The sequence below is a fragment of the Hyla sarda genome, chromosome 9 (genome assembly GCF_029499605.1).
Source record: "Hyla sarda isolate aHylSar1 chromosome 9, aHylSar1.hap1, whole genome shotgun sequence".
Classification (NCBI taxonomy): Eukaryota; Metazoa; Chordata; class Amphibia; order Anura; family Hylidae; genus Hyla; species Hyla sarda.
Genome location: NC_079197.1, coordinates 146,233,961 through 146,256,357, shown reverse-complemented (window position 1 = coordinate 146,256,357; position 22,397 = coordinate 146,233,961). Strand labels below are relative to the sequence as shown.

Here is a 22,397-nt window from a genome sequence, read left to right as displayed (position 1 = left end):
TATCCTGTTGATCTAAATCCCTTTTCATTCTGGGCTTGGGAGTTTTTGGGCGGTCCTAATCAGAGATTGACAGACTCCTCTGTTTAGGAGATACTTGTCAATCACTGATTAGGACCGCCCACTCATGAGCCTAGAATGAGAATAGATTTAGATCAATAAATGACAAGTTATCCTATATCTTTTCCCATAAAACAATATATTAGTCTACTCATGCTCTATAAAACGGAGCCGGCTAAATGGAGGTTATTTTTAACGTGACAGTTTCCCTTTAACCCCTTAAGGACTCAGACAATTTTATTTTACGTTTTCGTTTTTTCCTCCTCGTCTTCAAAAAATCATAACTCTTTTATATTTTCATCCACAGACTAGTATGAGGGCTTGTTTTTTGTGCGACCAGTTGTCCATTGTAATGCCATCACTTCTTTTACCATAAAATGTATGGCGCAACCAAAAAAATACTATTTGTGTGGGGAAATTAAAAAGAAAATCGCAATTTTGCTAATTTTTGATGGTTTCGTTTTCACGCCGTACAATTTACGGTAAAAATTACATGTGTTTTTTATTCTCTGGGTCAATACAATTAAAATGATATCCATTATAACATACTTTTCTATTACTGTTGCGCTTAAAAAAAATCGCAAGCTTTTTAACCAAATTAGTACGTTTAAAATCCTTCTATTTTGAAGACCTATAACTTTTTCATTTTTCCGTATAAGCGGCGGTATGAGGGCTCATTTTTGCGCCGTTATCTGTACTTTTTATTGAAACCATATTTGCTTATATAAAACTTTTAACCCATTTTTATTAATTTTTTTGGAATAAAATGTTATTAAAAAAAAGGCAGCTATTTTGGACTTTTTTTTTTACACGTTCACACTGTTCACCGTACGGTATCATTAACATTTTATTTTAATAGTTCAGATATTTAAGCACGCGGCAATACCAAATATGTATATAAAATATTTTTTTAACACTTTTTGGGGGTGAAATAGGGAAAATTAGACAATTTACGTTTTTATTAGGGAAGGGGGTTTTTCAAATTTTTTTTACTTAATTTTTTTACTTTTTTTACTTAAATTTTTACACTTTAATAGTCCCCATAGGAGACTATTTATAGCAATCATTCGATTGCTAATACTGTTCAGTGCTATGTTTAGGACATAGCACTGATCAGGGTTATCGGTCATCTTCTGCTCTGGTCTGCGGGAAGGTAGATCAGAGCAGAAGATGCCGGGAAGGCAGCGGAGGCAGGTGAGGGGACCTCCGTCTGCCGTGTTGGATGATCGGATCGCTGCGGGCAATCTGATCATCCATTTTAGTGACCGCGATGCTGCAGATGCCGTGATCTGTATTGATCACGGCATCTGAGGGGTTAATGGCGGACATTCGCGGGATCAGCAGCCGGGACCTGCCGCGCATGATGCGAGCATCGCTCCGATGCTCGCGGTTATGCTTAGGACGTAAATGTACGTCCTGGAGCGTTAAGTACCGGCTCACCAGGACGTACATTTAACCCATTTTCAAATACCCTCTTAGGACACTTTGATTTAGTAGATTGGAGTCCCTCTGTCATGACCGACTGGGGTACAGGGAGAGTGAACCCTAAAATGACCCTAAAAACACTCTCCGTGTCTACTTGACTCATCCATCCTAAGCAATGGATTGACAACTTGGACCCTGTCCCTGCCTGCGCTAAAGTGCAGTGTCGTAAAAACAAATAATATACCAGATATACCAGACAGGATACAAATACTAACAGGGCAGAATATAAACAGGCAAACTGATCAGGAACATAGGACACTGTTCACAAACAGATACAAGTACAAAGGACAAAGATCAGATCAACCAAACAGGATATAAATATAGAAGACTGTTCACACTGGAAACAGATAACTAACAAACAGATTAGGTCCAGAACACAAGACTGGGAAACGGATGAGTCAGCATAGACTCCAGGGACAAACAGGAATAAAAACTCAATCCTCCAGAAAACACGGGAATATCTTGATACTAGAACTCAATCTCCACCATGGATCATGGAGATATCTTGTACTAAATCTCAATTCCCCAGAGTCCCATTAAAAGGTAACAGGGATGTCTTGTTACAAAAAACTCATAAAACGGATACAATAAAACTCAGTGTGAACAGCGACTAGATGAACGGAAATACAATCCTAAAAACCGACTAATGAAACAAAGACTAAAATCTACTAAACAAGACTAATTAATCATGGCTAAAAAATCAAATAACAAGATAGATACAAGGTAAATGATCAAGCAGACATAATAGTATTATTGCACAAACAGACAAAGAATATTACACTAACAGACATCATAGTATTGCACTCAATAACCAGCACCGAATGCAGGAGAAGTCTGGCTTAAAATAGACACACCTGAGTTCTCAATCGTTCAGAGCATTAACCATTCCCTATCCAGGGAGAATAGAAAACTGCTCTGACCATCCTAGTGTGAAAATACACACCTAAACAGAAAAATACAAAAACAAATAAACAGACATTACACCCACACTTATATATTAGCCCGAGAAGAAATTAGCCACAAAAGTCTATTGCTCTGAAGGACTCAGCATGTCCATGCATTAAATAAACAATCCATTGTTGTTAATGGTAACATTGTGAAACACCATTTGCCCTGTGGAGGCACTGTGGAGAAATTCAAGACTTGCTTCCAAGTACCTATACAGTTTAGAGTTGATCGCTGTGTCAGGGAACACTTCTAACAAACATGGACAACTCCTTTAAAGGGGTATTCCAGGAATCAAAATAATAGGCCTTTTTTTCTTTCAAAGACCTCTTGCTGGTTGTCTCCAGGTTGTGTGTGGTTCTGCAGCTCAGTTCTGTTGAAGTGAATGGAGCCAAGTTGTAATACCACACCCAAAGTAGAGACAAGGAGGGCGCTGTGAAAAAATGCCTGTTTTTTGATTCTTGGAATACCCCTTTAAGTATTTCTTTTTATGTTTGTACCTCATTAGAGTCTACTACCCCAAGGTCCACGTAGGTCCAGATGACTTTTTCATTCAGGCATTTCCTAGACACATTTCTGTATTTTCTACTTCATAGACATAATATACCAAATCCCTACCTGTATCTCCGAAATACATTGAAAACACATTCCTCCGGTTCTTAGAATTTGTTATCATTCCGCAAATAAATTAAACTTCTTTCAGGCTTTTACATATCACCATGTAAATTAAACATGTCCATTTACTAACAAATCTTTTCCATATCAACAATTATATAATATAAGTTATATTCTAGTGTAGTATTCTCCAACATGCGGCACGCCTTCTGTTGAAAAACTACAATTCCCAGCATGTCCTGACAGCTCTATTTGGCACAGTTAGAGAGCCATAGGTTGGATACAACTGATATAGAACAGTAAATGGATGTAGTAAAATAATCCCTGTTCATTGACCTAGGAAACGGAAAGAACCAGTTGTTCATACTGGAGCAATTACAGGGGTATTTCTATCTCAACTTGTTATCCATTATCCATAGGAATGGGCGATAACAAGCAGAGCGCTGGGGGGTCCAACCATCGAACCACCACTGATCGCGAAAACGAGGATATAATTAATAATCAGCAACCCAGTTCCCCATTCTAAAGTGTCCTAGTCCCCACTCATTACCACTTTTTTCTTGTCAGCGAGAAGCCATGCAAGGTGAGTCTTAAAGGAGATATCAAGAATTGAAAAATTATCCCCTATCCTGGACCCCCCTGTGATCTCCCGTACGGGGCCCCCGACAGCCCGCGGGAAGGAGGCATGTGGACCACCGCACAAAGCGGCGGCTGACATGCCCCCTCAATACAGCTCTATGGCAGAGCAGGAGTGCTGCCCTTGGTAATCTCCGGCTCTGCCATAGCGCTGTATTGAGGGGGCATGTCGGCCACCGCTTCGTGCAGTGGTCAACACGCGCTATCTGGCCAGAGAGCCAGGGCTTCGTACGGGAGATTGCGGGGGGTCCCAGTGGTCGGACCCGCCAGCGTTCTGAAACTCATCCCCTATCTTTAGTATAGGGGCTAAGTTTTTTTAATCCTGGACATCTCCTTTAATTCTTTATTATTTTTAAACTACCCCCAGCTATATATATATATATATATATATATATATATATAATATTCCTGGAAAACCCCTTTACATCCCTACTTGTTAGAAGAATCTTTGACAAGAAGCAGATCACAGAGAGCTTCCGCTCCTTACAGCTGTAATCTGGGGGAAACCTGGCAGTAAATGCTTGCTTTCTCTACAGCGCCACCTCAAGGAATATTAGATATTACACAGTAGCCATTCAAATCAGTTGTTTGTCTAGGTAATGCAGGGAACAGCATGTCCTCCAGAGCCCGAACATGGAGGTCCCCTGTAATATCTAAATAAAAACCTTGTAGAGTGTATCAAAATAAGTTTTATAAACTGGACAATCCCTTTAGTAGTTATTGAAAATGCACAAAGTTTACTCACTTTATAATGAAGAATCTTTCCATATGTCTCCACAACGGATTCAGCATAAAAGGGAGGGTGTCCGAAGAACATCTCGTAGGCACAGGCCCCTATAGACCACCAATCACATTCAACACCATAGGATACTGTATCATCTTCAAGGGCATGAAGAATTTCTGGAGATAGGTAGTCAGGAGTTCCCACAGCAATAGAGCAGGACACCTTCAAGAAAAGTCAAAAGTCTTCAGTACAATCTGGTATATTATTGTGAACTATTAATGGCCACCAGTAGTGTGGTCTAGATTGAACATACCGTGCCATCTGGACGTAGTTTCAAACAAGAACCGAAATCTCCAAGATGGATATGACCAGACCGGTTTAACAGCATGTTGTCTGGCTTTATATCTCTGAAAAGAAAGAAAGAACATAGGGATTAATAATAATGATTTCTAGGTAAAGGAGTTATAGTAAAAGTCTGAAATAATTTGCACATTTCTCACCTATGTATATAGCCCAGAGAGTGGACGGAATTAACAGCCATGACCATCTCCGCCAAGTAGAAGATTGCCATTTGTGGAGGAAAACCCTCTGGGAACTTACTGAGCAGAGATAGAAGGTCACCTCCCACATAATAATCCATCACAAGGTACTAAGAAGAAGAACATATCTTACTATAGGACCAGTCTAATAAACAGTACTTCATATACCTTTCATTAAACACTGTTCAGAACCCCAAAGATTATGTAAGACTTCTGCCAATGCCTCCATCTTCATTGAGTTGTACTCACCAGGACCAGTATGTTGAGATTTAGGGTGCACATCAGTGGGAATACCTTCTCAAAGAGCACCATAGATCTCAGCTTCCCAGACTTCTTATTTGGGTGTTAGAATAGGGAAACTGGAGTTGAATAGCGTCAAATGAAATATCAGGTTTTGGTGAATCTGCGGTGCCATTAACCGTAATATATCCACAAAAGAAACGCTTGATGGCACTCACCACTGAAGCAGGTAAAATGTATTTTCAATCATAAGGGGGGAAAAGCAACCCATAGGAAGTGCTCTAAAATGTAACTTTTAATGGTATACATATAAAATCCACCAGTAGTGACCCATATAAAATAGAATTAAATATATTAATGCACCAATATGAATATATATAGGGCTTTGAACTACCGTATATTCATATTGGTGCATTAATATATTTAATTCTATTTTATATGGGTCACTACTGGTGGATTTTATATGTATACCATTAAAAGTTACATTTTAGAGCACTTCCTATGGGTTGCTTTTCCCCCCTTATGATTAAATATGATTGCTGGGAAGATTTATCATCTGAACCTTCTATAGGGTCCTCATCTACTATAGATCTATTATTTAAAATGTATTTTCAGTCAGGTATCAGGATGCATACAATGGCCGTCGGCCATCAAGAGTTTCTTTTGTGGATATTTTATAGAGCACCGCCGAAGATAAGCAGAGGGATAACAAGGCACGTGGTGTTTGGTATAATTGGGAATTGTTACTAGGAGAGGAGCAGTGCCGGCAGGACTTTGTTCTATACAGATTAACTGTAATATGGTTGAGTTGCAATAACAAAAAAACACTGCCCACAGAGCTTGTTTTTCAAGATTATAAATTTTGATCTTATGAATTTTGATCCAAATGCTGGGGCCCCCAAGATCACAATAACAGGAGTCATATTATAATCTAGCTGTGGGACTACTGAGAGCTGTACTTGGTTATCTTTGGCAGTCCCCTAGTGGAGAGGCAGCGTGCATGCTTGACCACTGCTCCACTCACTTAGGGGACCCACATTATTATGATTTATGAACATACTCCTGCTTCTGGTGCAACCTGTCTGCTCTATTGTCTTCATTGCCCCACTTCTTGGCTACTGTACATCCTGTAATGTGTAACAGTGTCTCACAATGACACCAATGGTTGAGCCTTCAAATGTAGTGCAGGTGTCTGTAGTATATGGTGAAAAAAAGAGCTATGTATATTACATATATACAGTGTATATATATATATATATATATATATATATATATATATATACTTATATATATATGTCAGGTCTGAAACATTAGATGATCAACCATGGAATAAATAGATAAATATTAGTATAATAATTCACATTGTATCCCGGGTGGTATTTCCTGAACAATGGCAGCAGATAGTAAATTCATTCCAGGTTTTTAGTTTTTTTTTGCTCATATAGAATGTGGAAGAATTAACCAATGTCCCCCATTAATCAAACTCTACTTAATGGGCACTCTCAGTCTCTTTACCTTTAAAGCTTGTTTTTATCGGATTAGTCAACCTTTGGTTGCCCCTGTTCTTGACATGAATTCCTATTTAACTTAGCTTTATTGGTCTTTAATTGGCCTATATGCACCTGTTCTACTGGTAATACTTTGCAAAAATTTATTTTTGTTTTTAGCCAATAAGATGTTGTCTTTTAACTGTGGCCCTTTTATATGTTCCACCCAGTCTCTCATTCAGACCCAGATCACAATTCCGGCTCCTTAGTACCCATGAAAGCCTGTGGCTTATTCAGCTACTTTTTAATCTATTCATGATTTTTATTAGTGCAAAGAGTCTGTGGTCATTAAAAAAAATGTTTGAAGGTAAGGGCAAGAAAAATAAATAAATAAAAGCTCAAGTTTATTCTGTTGGCGATCTGGTCTCCCATTCAAACTCTGATCACAATTCTAACTGCATAGCTTTGTTTGGACTCCTAAGTTTCACCTGCTGATAGGATAATTATTCTAGGAATTTAAAGGAGTACTCCGTCCCTAGACATCTTATCCCCTATCCGAAGGATAGGGGATAAGATGTCTGATCACGCGGGTCCCGCCACTGCAGTACCAGATGGTCGTTGCAGTACCCTACAGTACCCGATGGTCGTTAAGAATGCTAGGTGCGGGCGGCTGGGGTCGTGATGTCATGGCCAAGCTCCTCGTGATGTCACACCACGCCCCCTCAATGCAAGTCTATGGGAAGGGGCGTGGTGTCCGCCAAGCCCCCTCCCATAGACTTGCATTGAGGGGACGTGGTGTGACATCACAATGGGCAAGGTAGTGACGTCACAACCCCGCCGCTCCGCTCCAAACATTCAGAAAAATGTTCCAAACACTGGGGCAGCAGAGTAACCCTTTAAGTCTACTATCTGTTGCCATTGGTCAGAAAATACTGCCCAGGAAACAAAATGGACTTTACCGTTAATAGGCAGCACCCTATCCCTTCCACCAATTTGTATCTACTTAATCCAAGATTGTCCATCTGACCTGACAAAGTGTTTGATAAATACGTAGTCTACTATACCCATCCTGTAGGTCCAAAGGTTTGTATGTTAATACCGCAAAGTGTCGGCTTGGACGTTTTTTTTTCACAATAAACCAAAGACACCTACAATACATCTGAAGGCTTATCTTTTTGTGATGGTGTTATTGTGAGACCCCAGATATTGTGTATCACTAGACAGAATGTGGGGTAATGAAGACAACAAGGCAGACAATTTACATCAGGAGTAGAAGAAATAGCTGAAAACAATTGAGAATGGGTTTCATTGTCGGAAAACTCCTTTGGGTTGCGGATTCTGCTACGAACAGACACACAAGGCTACCCTGCCGCTGGCCCACCTCCAAACCTTACTGCACACACAAGGCTGTGGCTTGGTAGCCCTATGTGTGTCTGCTTGTAGTAGAATCCATAGTAGATTTCCGTGCTGTGTGTGACCGTACCCATAGGGCTCATTATCCTTCCCATAGTGTCCTTTTGTATAAATGAAAACTTACAAGATAATTATCATCTTGAAAGGCAAAGTGCAATTGTGTTATCCATCTCCTGTCTCCATTCACCAGAACTTCTCGCTCTTCTCTATAGCAGGCAACCTAGATACAGAAAATGGAGATGAACAACACGTGACCTCTTCACTTTCTATCGTTGGTCCATATTCTGCCCACTAGTCCCCACACACCATCCCTCTATATGTCCTCTCCTCTCACATCTGATCTTTTTAGAAGGTCCCACTTGTTCATTATCTTCAGGGCGTAAACTTGAGCGTTGCTTCTCTTACGCACAACTGCAACCTGAAGAAGACAGAACCACCAAAAAGAGAGAGATTTAGAAAATCTTCTAGTAACTAGATAATAACAGTATATACACTATATATAGAGCAATACAAAGTTTACACCTATTTGCTGGTGGGCCTCGGTAATTTTTCTTTGCATAATCATTGACTAGAATAGCACAAAAAAGATCAGCCAATGGTAAAGGTCAATTGAAGGCAATTTATGTCCCTAACTACAAGTATGAACAAAGATCATTTATAGGTCATTCCCTTCTAAAATCTCAATTTAAAGAGTAACCAGATAAGTCAATGGTTTACCCAACCCTTGTGCACTCACTTGCATAATTGTCCTTAGGGACTAACGTAATACTCTCCCTACTATAATCCATCCATTTAGGAAGCAATCCCAGGGATCATGAATGCTGTCCTGATGTTCTTTTGAAACGTGAAAAACATTGGTGACACAATAACTCTAGAGAAGCCCGGAAACTAGTAGCTTGAGGTGCAGATGTGCCCCAGCAATAGTGACCTTTGAGTGCCTGACACCACTGGGAATAGGATCCTTCATTTACATTAATTTCACTAACACTCTTTTGAGCACGACTACTTGCCCCTGGCAAGTAGCCGTGTTCAAAAGAGTGATAGTGAAATGTATTTAAATGAAGGATCCTATTCCCAATGGTGTCAGGCACCCAAAGGTCAAAGGGTTGTGGAATAGGTTGTGGCCCGTCTCGGATTGCGATAGGTTGTATCCTTGAAAAATGTTTTAGCACGTTGGGGACAAAGACATGTAGAATTTTATGAAGAAATAGGTCGCAATGTAAAAACCCATGCATAGAACAGGAGTGATTCATTTGTCTAGTCCTGTCCTGGAGTTAGGTTGACATAAACTTTCCCTACAACTCATAGTATTAGTGTCCTATGTCCTTATAGTAAACAGTTTATTGGAGTGCGGTAAATATCCCTTATAAATGCTTAGTGACACATAGTGAAAGGTCATAAGATCTGTTAATAGGATACTAAGGCATTTCAAAAGAATTAAGTCTGCTTCTTCTGTTCCTTTTTCCACCCTATTGTTCAGTCAGCTGGAAAAGAATGATGTTCTGGCAGTCAATGATTGCACAACAGGAACAACTGAGGACACATCTGGGATGTCACACACTCCAACACTACAGAAAAATTTCAATGGTTATGTCATGTCTAGGATGTGCAAACAAGAGGCATATTATAGGGGTTTGCACCTGATGAAGAGGATGATTCTTCCTCGAAACGTGTTGTTCGTGCTTGGAATAAAGAAAAACTTTGACTGAAGTCTGGGCAGCACTTCTGTTATAGTGGATTTTTCAGTGTCAAGGTTATGGCACATTTAGGATGTGCAATCCTAAGGGGATTACTATAGGGGGTATAGAGGTTGCAGTCAGTGGCATCTGGGCCCTGGTGTCTAAAGATACCAATACATCTTATTCTAAAATTGGCTGAACCAGCAGCTTTGGCCCACTGTCTAAAGTGTATGGGGACCTCATGAATCTCCATTGAAAGATGATGTTTGTGAAGAGAAGGGTCTGGAAGGGATAGTTCAGCACCAAAGCTGTCTGGCTCAAGCTCACTCTCTCCTCCCCATAGGGGAAATATATACTTTCAGCCATGTCGAACATTCATGTGTATGAGTAACTAATGATAGTTATTAAAAATGTTTGGCCACTTCTTAAGGGACCCAATTTACCTTGCTGTCTCAAAAGAAGGCACAGTACTATAGTAGCAACAGAAGAATGCAGCAGCACACTGCCAGCACAAAGATATAGATGAAACATGAATATGCAGTTAAAACATGGAGAGCTCTACAGCTATGGTGTAATAGATGCAAATGTGAAACTATGAAATAGTGAGGCACTTAGCTCGCAAATTTGTCTCCGCCGGCGGTCAAATAGCTTGGACCGTCCCCCACCGCGATAAGGTGGCCTCATTGGGACAGACCCTACACTGCCATGCTTACTGAACTGTTTACACAGAGGCATATTCACAGTGTAGGGTCCTTCCCAATGAGGCCACCTTATCGCGGTGGGATGGTCCAAGCTATTTGACCGCCGGCGGAGACAAATTTGCGAGCTAAGTGCCTCACTATTTCATAGTTTCACATTTGCATCTATTACACCATAGCTGTATAGCTCTCCATGTTTTAACTGCATATTCATGTTGCACCTATATCTTTGTGCTGGCAGTGTGCTGCTGCATTCTTCTGTTGCTGTATATCTAGCCTAGTAGCGTGCACCTGTAGGCCAGGTCCATATAATAGTTTGGTATCAACTAAAGTGCTGGCTGACTTATTCTTTGTCTGTATTGCACAGTACTATAGTAGATATATCCCACTTAAAGGGGTACTCCGGCGAAAAACATCTTATCCCCTATCCGAATGATACTCAGCTCCGTGCCGGATGACTGGCAACTACAACTGCCACGCCCCCTCCATTCATTAATATGGGAGGAGGCGTAATGGCTGTGTACGTAGACATGAATTTAGGGGGCGTGGCATGACGCCACGAACACAGAAGCTCCAAGCTTCCGTGTTCCGGGCGTTGCCGCTGCCGACTCAGAAATCGCGGTGGTCCCCAGCGGCAGGACCCCTGCGATCAGACATCTTATCCCCTATCCGAAGGATAGGGGATAAAATGTTTTTTACCAGAATACCCCTTTAAGGAGGAGCCTTGTTAAAGACTCCACAACGCCATATTGAGGTTTTATAGTTTCACAACCAGAGGTATTTTATTTTTCTTAGTACAGATTTGTACTGCTGTTACTGATATGTTGCAGGGATGTCTAGGAACGTTCTTGCAGAGTTTGTTAGGTTGTGTGATGGTCAACAAGTGGTGAAAGAGAACCGGTCAGCATCTTGGTGCCTTACACACCGACCCCCAGGACCTGACAGGTTAGAAGAACAGCGTTTTGAAGGTGGACTTTACAGAGGGAGGCTTTTTTGCTTCAGGGAAACTGAAGTATTACATAGTCATGCAGATGATTAGCCATGTATGTAACACAAGGATGAATCAAGTCTGCCAAAACAGGAGCCGATCTCATAGAATAGCTCTATAACTCATAGAGGGGGCCCCTGTATGATGTTCATCGGCCCTTATAGACAGGAGGTCTCATCAGTCACTGAGGTTCAGCAGCTCAAACCCCTAGCAGCAGTCCCACCAGCTTTCCTCTTATCTCCTTCTAGATAGTCTAAGAACTGTGGTAGCTAGGTACTACTATAAGCACTATAATATGGCATTTGCCAATTGGTTCAATCTTGAATTTGATATCCCTGAGCATTCTAAACCATCACCAATGTAGACTATGGCAAAAGTCATCTACCCTTTTTTTATCACCATTTCTTTACAACTTTCTCAGTATGTATCACCAGACTCTGCTGATCTACAATGGAAGTTATTCCATGTATAAAAGGGTCAATACATTAGTACTTTATGGCTTACTAAAAATAAAATTGACTTCAGGGTGGATAGTGTATTGAATAAAATGTGACATTTTGAGAGAGTAACCAACATTCAGCATTATTCATGCCAATGTAATGCTTGATATGCTGCGTTTCCGAGATACTCAAAGTGCCCACAAAAGGCTTGCTTCCTTTAGGAGTTGGTGGAGCTTATGAGGTTTTCCATAAACATGTAATAAATAAGTTATTTGGGTCTGGAATTGAAAACCATAAACAGGCAAAAATGATCCAAAACGAAAGATTTTGATGGGTTTGGTCAATGATCTAATGTGTATGGTTATGTTCTGACAGCAAATGTCAAGAGTAAGAAGAGGGCATGATGGATTTTAACATGGTTCTTCCTTTCTTCCTACAGAAGATAAGTGCTGTTAGGAGTATGAAAAGAAGGCTAAAGACATACGGTATTCACATAGAAGATTTATCATTCTTTTCAAACGTATGGCTTTTATATGACAATTTTTTTTAATTTACTTTTGTTTACATGCAGCCTATTTATAAAATAGTCGCACGACCTTGATAAATAAATCACACGTAAGCAAAACCCAGGAAACCCGCTTAAAAAAGCATTTTTTGAAGCAGAAAAGTTTTCCCTTATGTTAATAGCCGAAGTTCTTTATCTACCCTTTATTACCAGTAGCGTTGCTAGAGAGTGACAGGGAGGAGGGGGAGGGGGCGTACTGCATCGGGTGACACCCTGACTGGCCTGCCTGGCACTAAATAGCTGTACTCCAACTATCCTGCAACAACCCATCCACCCTCCTCAGAAACGAAAAAATATTAAAAACATACTATGCCACACCATGAATATCCATACTTTTTTGGTTAAATTTTGAGCCCGCATTTTGTGACGGTGGAGGGCGGAGTCTTGCGTCGCAGCGCTGAGGCCAGAGTTTATGTCAGGAAGGAAGACAGCGCAGCACTAACAGGCACAAAAACAATAGTGCAGCCACACAAAAAAAAAAAAAACGGCTCGGTGCGTTACCCACCCCAAAATGTGCATAAAGCTGTATTACTTTTTAAAGGAAAAATTTTGTGCCACATATGGGTTATTTTACATAGTCTGTAAAAATTCTTACACAATTATTTTGTGCCTTATTATAATTTAACACAACATTCATTTTAAAATTTAGTGGGTACGCCAGCATATACGTGTCCTAAAATTAACAAGGTGTGCAGTGTGTATTTTCAACCTTAAAATTTATAGTTATTAGTTATATAATGAATTTTTTCTATAATTAACATTAACATTAGAGTAGTAGTTTTCTTTCATGATGCAAAACAAGAACAGTTGTTAAAGTGGGTCTTAATGTCCTTTTCTGCAGACGTATGCACTTTTGGACCTGGAATACATATGCGACTTTTAAATGGAGATGCAACTTTTTTTAGTTCATAAATAGCGACTATCGCATTTGATAAATACATGACCACTGCAAAAAAATTACTATGTGAGCAGATTTCAGAAATGTGCTTTGGAATAAGCAAAAATTAAAAAGTCGCAGGGTGTATAGAAAAGTCACACGTGCACAAGTATGCACGTATGCCAAAAAAAAATCTACTACATAGAGCATATCAGTTGCAGAACATTCTACTATTCTGAATGAAGTTTTTTTTAACAGCTAGCACGTGGATTTCTGCAAATTCCATTCAGATGAATGGGACAGGACCGGAACTTTCTGTAACAAATCTGTTCTTCACACCATGATCAACTAAGTAGGGCTTTTGTTTTTCTCTCTATTTTAGATTATGCATACTGACTAATATTGTAACATTTGTGCCAAGCCAAAATTAGCATTGCCTTGTAAAGACTTGTCCTACTATTTCTTACTTCATAAGGAGATTATACATGGTCCTAACATGAAGGTTTCCTTGGTATAGTCAACGGAAGTCATGTAGAAATGAAAAATCACAATTTTATAAAATCACCTACAATACAATGTAAAATCTATCCAATGCTGTAAATTAGGGTACATGGCAATACAGCAGCAAGTACAAGTGTCCTCAGGGTATATTCATACAAGACATACTGTGTTTGTTGAAGACATTTCTACGATGGTCCCTTTCATCTGAATGGAACTGGTTGTTTGATGTCAAGACAACCACATTCAGATGAAAGGAACTAGTTTTCATTCACAGAAATTTAAGCACCAGATCTGCCACGAGTGAATATATATTCTAGAGCTGGAAAAAGACAGGGTTTTTTTTTTTCTTTCTCAAAAGCCCCCTACAAATTTGCCAAACTCACTTAAAGGGTTATTCCGGATTTATACATCTTATCCCCTATCCAAAGGATAGGGGATAAGATGTATGATCGCAGGCATCCCGTCGCTGGGAACCCCCGCAATCTCGGTGCACCCCCTGCCATTCTGTGTCGAGTGCTGCTTCTGAGATGGGGACGTGACATCACAATCACGCCCCCTAGTGACGTCACTAGTCACGCTCCCTTCCATAGACATGAATTGAGGGAGCGTGCCGTGACCGCGACGTCACGTCCCCGTCTCAGAAGCAGTGCCCTTGCGATCATACACCTTTACCTATCCTTTAGATAGGGGATAAGAGGTACAAACCCAGAATAACCCTTTAATGTCCTTTTTTTTTGGGGGGGGGGGGTCAAAAACACTGTGCCCAGATCTTAGCTGAGAGTCAATAGGGAAATACGGACTTCCATACCTACATGGTACTTTTTAACCCTTCTGTGATATTATTAGGCTAAGTGACAGTTTTTCAAAATCGCAGTATTCTGTGGCTATGGCGTTTTTTGTTTCCAAAGGAGGAAAAATGCCCAAAAAAAATGTACATGTATGTGGGTGTTTTACAAATTTTTTTAGAAAACCACTAGTTGCCGGCCAAATGCCTGTTCAGAAGACAGGTTTTCTTTTTGGCTGCCCCCACACATATGTATGCTCATTAAACCAAGTGTGCAAATGTTTTCAAGGTGGAGAATAAGACACCTCCTGGGGTGGCTTATCTCCTGTAAGAACAAAGGATAGGGAATGATGAAGTCCAACATTTCCCAGACTTCTTGTTCTTGACATCTGCAATCGTATAGAAAGAGTCAAGGCACCCCCATACATATTAGATGGTCCACTATTCCCACCGAAATTTGGTAGATTCGGCCAACTTTCATGTAATGCGTATGCCTTTAGAAACAAAGAACACAATAACTCAATTCATATAATAATAGATGACAAAATACAATTCTATTCTGAGAATCCAGCTATGTTGGTTGAAGTGATTCCTGTTCACAAAGACAACATGAGTCAGTGTCAAGCAGCAGTAACATTCCATACCCCTTATCACATTCCGTATCACTATACACACATCTCAGGTCTACCAATGTCAGGCCTACACTGTTATTATTACTACTCAGACATCGCTTTTATTTCATGTTGTCCAAAGCATCACGTTACAGCCTTCACCCAGACTTCCATTCACAATACTAAAAGCTACAGAACTAAAATCTTCCAACATTTCTCGCTTTTCCTCCCAGCATCATTCTGCTTTTTTGGAGGGGAAAGTACCAGTTATTTCAGTCAAACCCAGCAGTGGGTCCAAGGAGGAGAAGAATACGTCCTTCTTTTGTATTTCCCATTTCTTTTGAAACCACTTCTAGTTTTGGTGCAAAAAGTGAACAGTATTTTTCCAAAAATACCCTTAATATTCAAAATTTTTTGGGAAACCTCCCTTTTTCTCATCAGTCAACAATGCAATGCTTTTGGGTATCTTGAGGATATTTCCCGGGACTGCCCCATCCTACTTACTTTCTGAAGGCAGGAACGTTCCCTTGGCCAAAATGATTATACTAGGCTCTTTGTTACATTTTTTCTAATGCTTCCAACACAGGTTCAGTTGAAATTAAGAACCAGGCTGCTCCTCCAAGATTTTATTTATAAAGCGTAACAGTGGGTGCTATTACTTTACCAAACCCTGAGTCTCCAAATAATGGAGAGTCACAAATTTTTGGGTTAAAATAAAAGGGATTTTTATACCCCGTGATCCATTCATTTAGAGACTTGGGGTTTGATATAGTAGTTTGATTTCCCCGTCCCTACCTTGGGGCATTTTAATAAATATATATATAGCAGGTGCTATTGTCACAATGGCTGAAAGGCACCACATACTGCCATGTCGTTATAGTGTCTCTTGGCCAAATGACCAGAATATTGTGAAGCTTCTGAATGCTACATACACTCAGTAAGGCCACTCCAGCTATAAAAATACCTCAAGGCAAGTCAAAGCACCATTTTTTATTACTTCAATAATAGTATGCCGAAAAGTGGAAACAAATGTAGATGTAAAGGGGACATGAATCTCTTGAAATATACAGTGGAAAGAGGTCAGCTGAGCTAAACCTGATTCATGGCAAAAAATGCTACAGTAGAGAGGCAAGCAGGCCAGACAAGTTGTGCTGAACATAGATGGCTGAACTTGCCAATTTTGGTGGAGTTGGCTGACCATCTATATGGTAGCCTCTGAACTCTCTATCAACAGCAGATGTCAAGGGAGAGAAGAATCCGATTTTTTTTATCTCAAGGAAATAAGCCACAGGCAGAGGTGTCTGGAGGCGGCTTTCTCTCCTCTACCCATTGAGAACACACATGGGGGGGATCAAGAGAGATGCTGTCGCATTGGGGATTCCACAGCAGCATCGTCCTATTGATTGCATAGGAATTCTGCTGCGTGGTTCACATAGCAGAATTTCTGCTCCAGAAACATCTGGCGCAGAAATTGAAATTCCGGTGTCCGCAGAAAGAATAGACATGTGTATTCTTTCTACAGACAACGCACGGAATGCATTGCAGTCTATAAGACGGCGCATTCCCAAACGGTGCAAGCAGTCCTTAGGCTATGTTCACAAGGGCAATGTCCGCACAGAAAATCTCCATGGGGATATTGCACCTGACAATGATAAACATGTCAGCACTCCACTGTCAGGGGCAATGTCCGCACAGAGATTTTCCGTGTGAACATAGACTTGGTCAACTGATCCCACTGAAATTGGCTGGGGTTGTCAACTTTTTTCTCAGGTGTATGTGAGCTTAAAGGGGTACTCCTCCCCTAGACATCTTATCCCCTATCCAAAGGATAGGGGATAAGATGTCTGATTGCGGGGGGTCCCGTCACTGGGGACCCCCGCGATCTCCCTGTTGAACCCAGCATTTGTTTAGAGCATCGGGTGCAGCATCGGAGGCTCATGACCTCATGGCCACGCCCCCTCAATGCAAGTCTATGGGAGGGGATGTGACGGCCATCACACCCCCTCCCATAAACTTGCATTGAGGGGGCGTGGCTGTGATGTCACGAATGGCGTGTGACCGTGATTTCACGAGCCTCTGCCCTGCATCCGCCCCTTTTAGATAGGGGATAAGATGTCTAGGGACAGAGTAAGCATTTAAATCTCTTTCCTCATGAAAGTTATAGTGGCCAAACAACTTTCCACACAAATACAATACCTGCTCAGAAGACAGCTATTCCTCCCAGCTGCCCCATACATATGAATACTCACAAAGCCAAGCATGCAAATGTTCTCAAGGTGAAGAGGGAAAGAACCCTACACCACACACCTCTGTTGGTGGATTATGGTAGGAAAAGAAAGGACAGGTCATGATTAAATCAAGCATGGCCGATCCTTCTTATTCCTGACATCTGCAATCGTATTGAGAGTCAAGGCACCCCAATACACATTAGATGGTCAGGCACTCCTACTGAAATGGGCAGATTGAGCCAACTAATGCATGTGGCTTTAGAAACAAAGAAAGCAATAACTCAGTTCATAATAATAGATGACAAAACACAATTCTGAGAATCCAGCTATGTTGGTTAAGGTGATCCCTATTCACAAGGACATCATGAGTCAGGCCAAGCAGCAGTAACATTCCATAACCCTTATCACATTCCGTATCACTATACACACATAGTCATACAGGTCTACGAATATAAGGTCTACACTGTTATTACTATTCAGACTACAAAGCATCAAGTTACAGCTTTAGAGCTAAAATCTCCCAGCATTTCTTGCTGGCTTCATATGTTCACAAAGCATCTTACACCAGGCAATGTACAGAAATCTAATGTAGAGAAAACATAGTAAAACAGAATGTGTCGGCAGATAAGAACCATTTGGCCCATCGAGTCTGCCCAATGTTCTGAATACTATCAATAGTTCCTGGCCCTATCTTATATGAAGGAAACCCTTATGCCTATCCCATGCATGCTAAAATGGGCAATGTCAGAGCCCAAAACTTTTACATGTTGTTACTGTTGAAAATTAAAGACCTATTTTTTATTTAATAAAGAAAACGGGATTTAAAAATCCCACCACTAGTGGTCCCCATACCTACTGGGACACTGAAACTAGTTCTGCAGCAGCATCAGGCTTGTCCATGAGTCATGGACAAGGCTGCATGAGCAGACGGACCAATCACCTCCCACCACCACAGGGGGGGACATGCCCTCTTTCCCTGAGAGGATTTCTAACACTGAAAGAAGTATCACCGAAGTATCACCGAATATATCACCGGATTTCTAACACTGTGAGCTAATGAAAAGAGGGATTTTTTATAACAAATATAGGTGATATATGCATAAGAATTAGATGTACATGGTCAGGATTAGGTACTGAAGAACATATAATTTTTTTTTTTTTTTTTTTTTTTTTGTGGGATCTGACAGATACGTTTTAAACTCCTTGACTGTATTTGCCGTTACCACTTCTGCAGGAAGGCTATTCCATGCATCCACTACTCTTTCAATAAAGTAATACTCCCTGATATTACTACAGAAATCATTCCCTTCTAATATAAAACAATGTTCTCTTATGGCAGTTTTTCTGCTTTTAAAATCCTTTCTATACTATGTTGATTCTGTTTATGTATATGAAATTTTCTATCATATTCCCTCTGTCTCGTCTTTCTTCTATACATGTTAAGGTCCTTTAACCTTTCCTTGTAAGTTTTATCCTGCAATCCATGTACTAGTTTAGTTTCTTCTCTGAACGCTCTCCAATGTTTCTATATTCTTCTGGGAATACAGTTTCCAGTACTGCGCACAATACCCCACATGAGGTCTCAACAGTGCTCTGTACTTCCCTCTTTCTACTGCTTATACGGTATCTCTCCCTATACACCCATGAGCAACTTCCTCTTTCTACTGCTAATGCCTCTTTCTATACACCCATAAACACTTTCCTCTCTACAGCTAATACCTCTCCCAATACACCCATAAGCACTTAACTCTCTACTGATAATACCTCTGCCTATACACCCATAAACACTTCCCTCTCTTCTGCTAATACCTCTCCCTATACACCCAAGTATTATGCTAGCAAACAGCACCACTGAATTATAGAAGTTCAACCAATTTTGCAGGACTGGCCAACTGTCCAATGTGTATGGTGGTCTCCCAACTCTAACCCGACCGGGGACATCAGTAGAGAGAAGGATCTGGCATGTTTGATTTCAACTGCCCAAACTTTTTACTTAGCGAGATTAGCCACTGCCAGAGAAGTCTGACTACAACTTTCCCCTCCTCTCACCATTCTGAACGCATGGACACTTAGTCGAGCCAAACCTTAATGAGTATGAAGGAATCTGGAAAGACAGCTGTCAGCCAAACAAATGTTTTGGATATGGATGAGGAGAAAAAACCTTTGCCAGCAGACACTCAGAAGTCCATGGAAGATATCACACTTGAGTCACGTAGATAAAGTATATGCAACTTTATTGATGTACAGTAATGATGCATTTTGGGGTACACACTACACCTTCTTCAGATTGACATAGTACATGGACTTCTGAGCACCTGCTGGCAAAGGTATTTTCTCCTCATCCATATCCCAGTTATCTACAGGACACCGACTGGTACTCCTGGACCTTGGGCTGCACAGAATCCACATTCATTCCATACCTCTACACGGGGATTTCCTATATGCCTAAGGTGAGCGTCCACTCTATAGAGCCTGCACCTCCCTCCTGCTATCTCCCCCCCCCCCCCCCCCACCCACTGCTATCTGGGGTAACCCACAAGGCGCTGTCCTTCGGTCCTTTCCTTTTTCTACTATTATGCAAACAAATGTTTGGGTATCTGTCACATGTGTATAACCACCATAATACAGGCTGGAGGATCTATTCAAGATATATACTAGAAACTCATAAAAGGAACACCCCACTGTGCCTAAGAAATCCATACTTCTTCAAGTGTCTACACATAGACCACCAATATGTTGTGTTTCAGAACTTAAAGTATCTTACTCAAGATACTCATCACGAACAAAGCTTCTGAAATTGAGCTGTTAAACAATACTTGGGCACCCATATTAAAATGCAGATAAGCCAAAATTATCGTAATCCAATAAAAGGGACAATGAGAGCGTGATATATACCTAATGGTCATGGGAAAAGCCGTGCTGACCTAGATCTCGAAAAAACTAACTGTACCTGTCTAACCACCGATGGAAAGCTTTTCATTCTACTATACCAGCGCAAACAATAGGAGTTTATTATTTATTTTTATTTTAATAAAATAGTTTTATTGAAGGTTTTCAAAGCTATAAACAGGGACAAACGTACAATATTAGAGTCAGAGACAATGCAGTTTCATATACAAGAATGACAGTGATCATTTTTGGTATCACAAAGAAAGTAGACAACGGAATAACAAATAACAATACAGAACTTTCAGTGGTGAGCATGTGATAATCGCCCCTTGGGTGATGTAGTGAACATAAGAGATAATGCTCCAGTTGGCAGATAAACTGTAGTTATGAACAGGGCAAAGTACACAAATAATGAACAGCCGAAATGTATAGTTACAATATACAATACTGTAGAGTGTGAATGGTGTCTGCTGGGAGAAACAGGAAGGATATAATGCGGTTTGGGTATGTCTTGGGTTAGGGTGTAGATCGTAATAAATCAGATATCTTTACAATGTGTGGATTTCATCCAACATTGCCAACGTTTCTCAAAGGTCGCGTTTTTTCGAAAGAATAGGTGGTATTGACCTTTGCTATTACAAGAAAAAAGAAAGATAGCCAGCACAACAGCCTAATACACGGGTGCTCACTGCCATGGCATATACAGAGTATACAAAAAAAAGAGGATTGCAGCAGCACTCATTGGTCAAAAAATTGGAGGCTCTTAGCGCACTTTTTGATCAAAACGTGTCCCCCATCCACCACGGGGAGGTGGCCTCATTTAGGATGGGAACCTAGCACAAATTCTGAGCCTAACACTCAACTATCCACTCACCTCTGCTGGGCATATAGCCTCTGACTGGGTGACATGCTGGATCCATTTAAAACTCCACCTTTGAGAAAGGGGGAGGGGTGCACAGCTAAAGAGGGTGCCATTTCCCCCTGAATTGTACATACAAGAAAAAAGAAAGATAGCCGGCACAACAGCCTAATACACGGGTGCACACTGCCATGGCATATACAGAGTATACAAAAAAAGAGGATTGCAGCAGCACTCATTGGTCAAAAAACCTTTGCTATTATGTATTCTAGGGTCGGAATGTTGGTAGTCTTTCAATTGCTAATTATAGCTATTTTTGCTAAGATGCACACTATGCAATAGAGATCCCTGAGGTGGCGAGGTAGTGTATGTAGCTTGATAAATAGTAAGAAAGATTGGGCCGACCAGGGAGGATTGCAGCCCAGGTTTTTGTACAGTAGGGTCTTTCAGGAAGTCCAGAAGGGATTAACTGCTGGACAATCCACAAAACATGGTAGAGAGAGCCGCGTGAGCCACAGCCTCGCCAGCACAAGTGGGAGGTGCCCGGATATATGATGGATAGTTTGTCAGGGGTATAGATCCAGTGTAATACTGTCTTGAATGCCGATTCTATCTGTGAGGAGCATTGGAATGAAACATGAATAGTTTTAAAAGCTAAACGCCAATCGCCCGCTGAGAATTCCAGAACCCAGCTCCCTCTCCCAATGTCTAAGCGGATAAGATTTAGAGAAGGTGTTAGATCTTGGCAAATTGTCATACCAAGGTCTTAAACCTTTGAGTGGAGAAATTAACAGGCGTATGGCTGAGTAACTCCTAGGGCCATCTCTCAGATGCAAGTCTTGTAGAAAATGACGGATTTGCAAGTATTTATAAAAATCCGTGGAGGGGAGGTGATAAGTGGTGGCTAGTGTTTGAAACGTGTTAAGGGAGTTCCCAGTATACAGATCCCCAACTTTTGTAGCCCCCTGTGAGATCCAAGGATGTATATCAAGGTCAGGTATTGAAGCTTGTAAGGAGGGTAGTGGGAGGTCTGTATGGAGGGCAGTCCCCAGGCAGTCACCCAGGCTGCATAGGAAGCATGTACAAGGGGATTGTGAAGTAGTGGGACTGGGATATTCCAGAATGGGAGGTAGAAGT

General features: G+C 40.9%; 1 protein-coding gene across 5 annotated transcripts in view; it reads right to left on the bottom strand.

Moving 5' to 3' along the window:
- DMPK (DM1 protein kinase) overlaps window positions 1-22,397 on the bottom strand; it is a 60,560-nt gene that overhangs the window by 20,338 nt on the left and 17,825 nt on the right. For 4 of the 5 annotated variants that reach the window (XM_056541076.1, XM_056541075.1, XM_056541072.1 and 1 more), the window contains exons 3-7: window positions 8,476-8,559; window positions 8,266-8,361; window positions 4,963-5,111; window positions 4,776-4,869; window positions 4,484-4,684 (exon numbers count right to left, since the gene is read on the bottom strand). In XM_056541076.1, the coding sequence (XP_056397051.1) occupies window positions 4,484-4,684; window positions 4,776-4,869; window positions 4,963-5,111; window positions 8,266-8,361; window positions 8,476-8,559 (624 nt within the window). Of the gene's footprint in view, window positions 1-4,483; window positions 4,685-4,775; window positions 4,870-4,962; window positions 5,112-8,265; window positions 8,362-8,447; window positions 8,560-22,397 lie in introns of all 5 variants that reach the window. The other variant, XM_056541077.1, reaches the window with a different exon arrangement.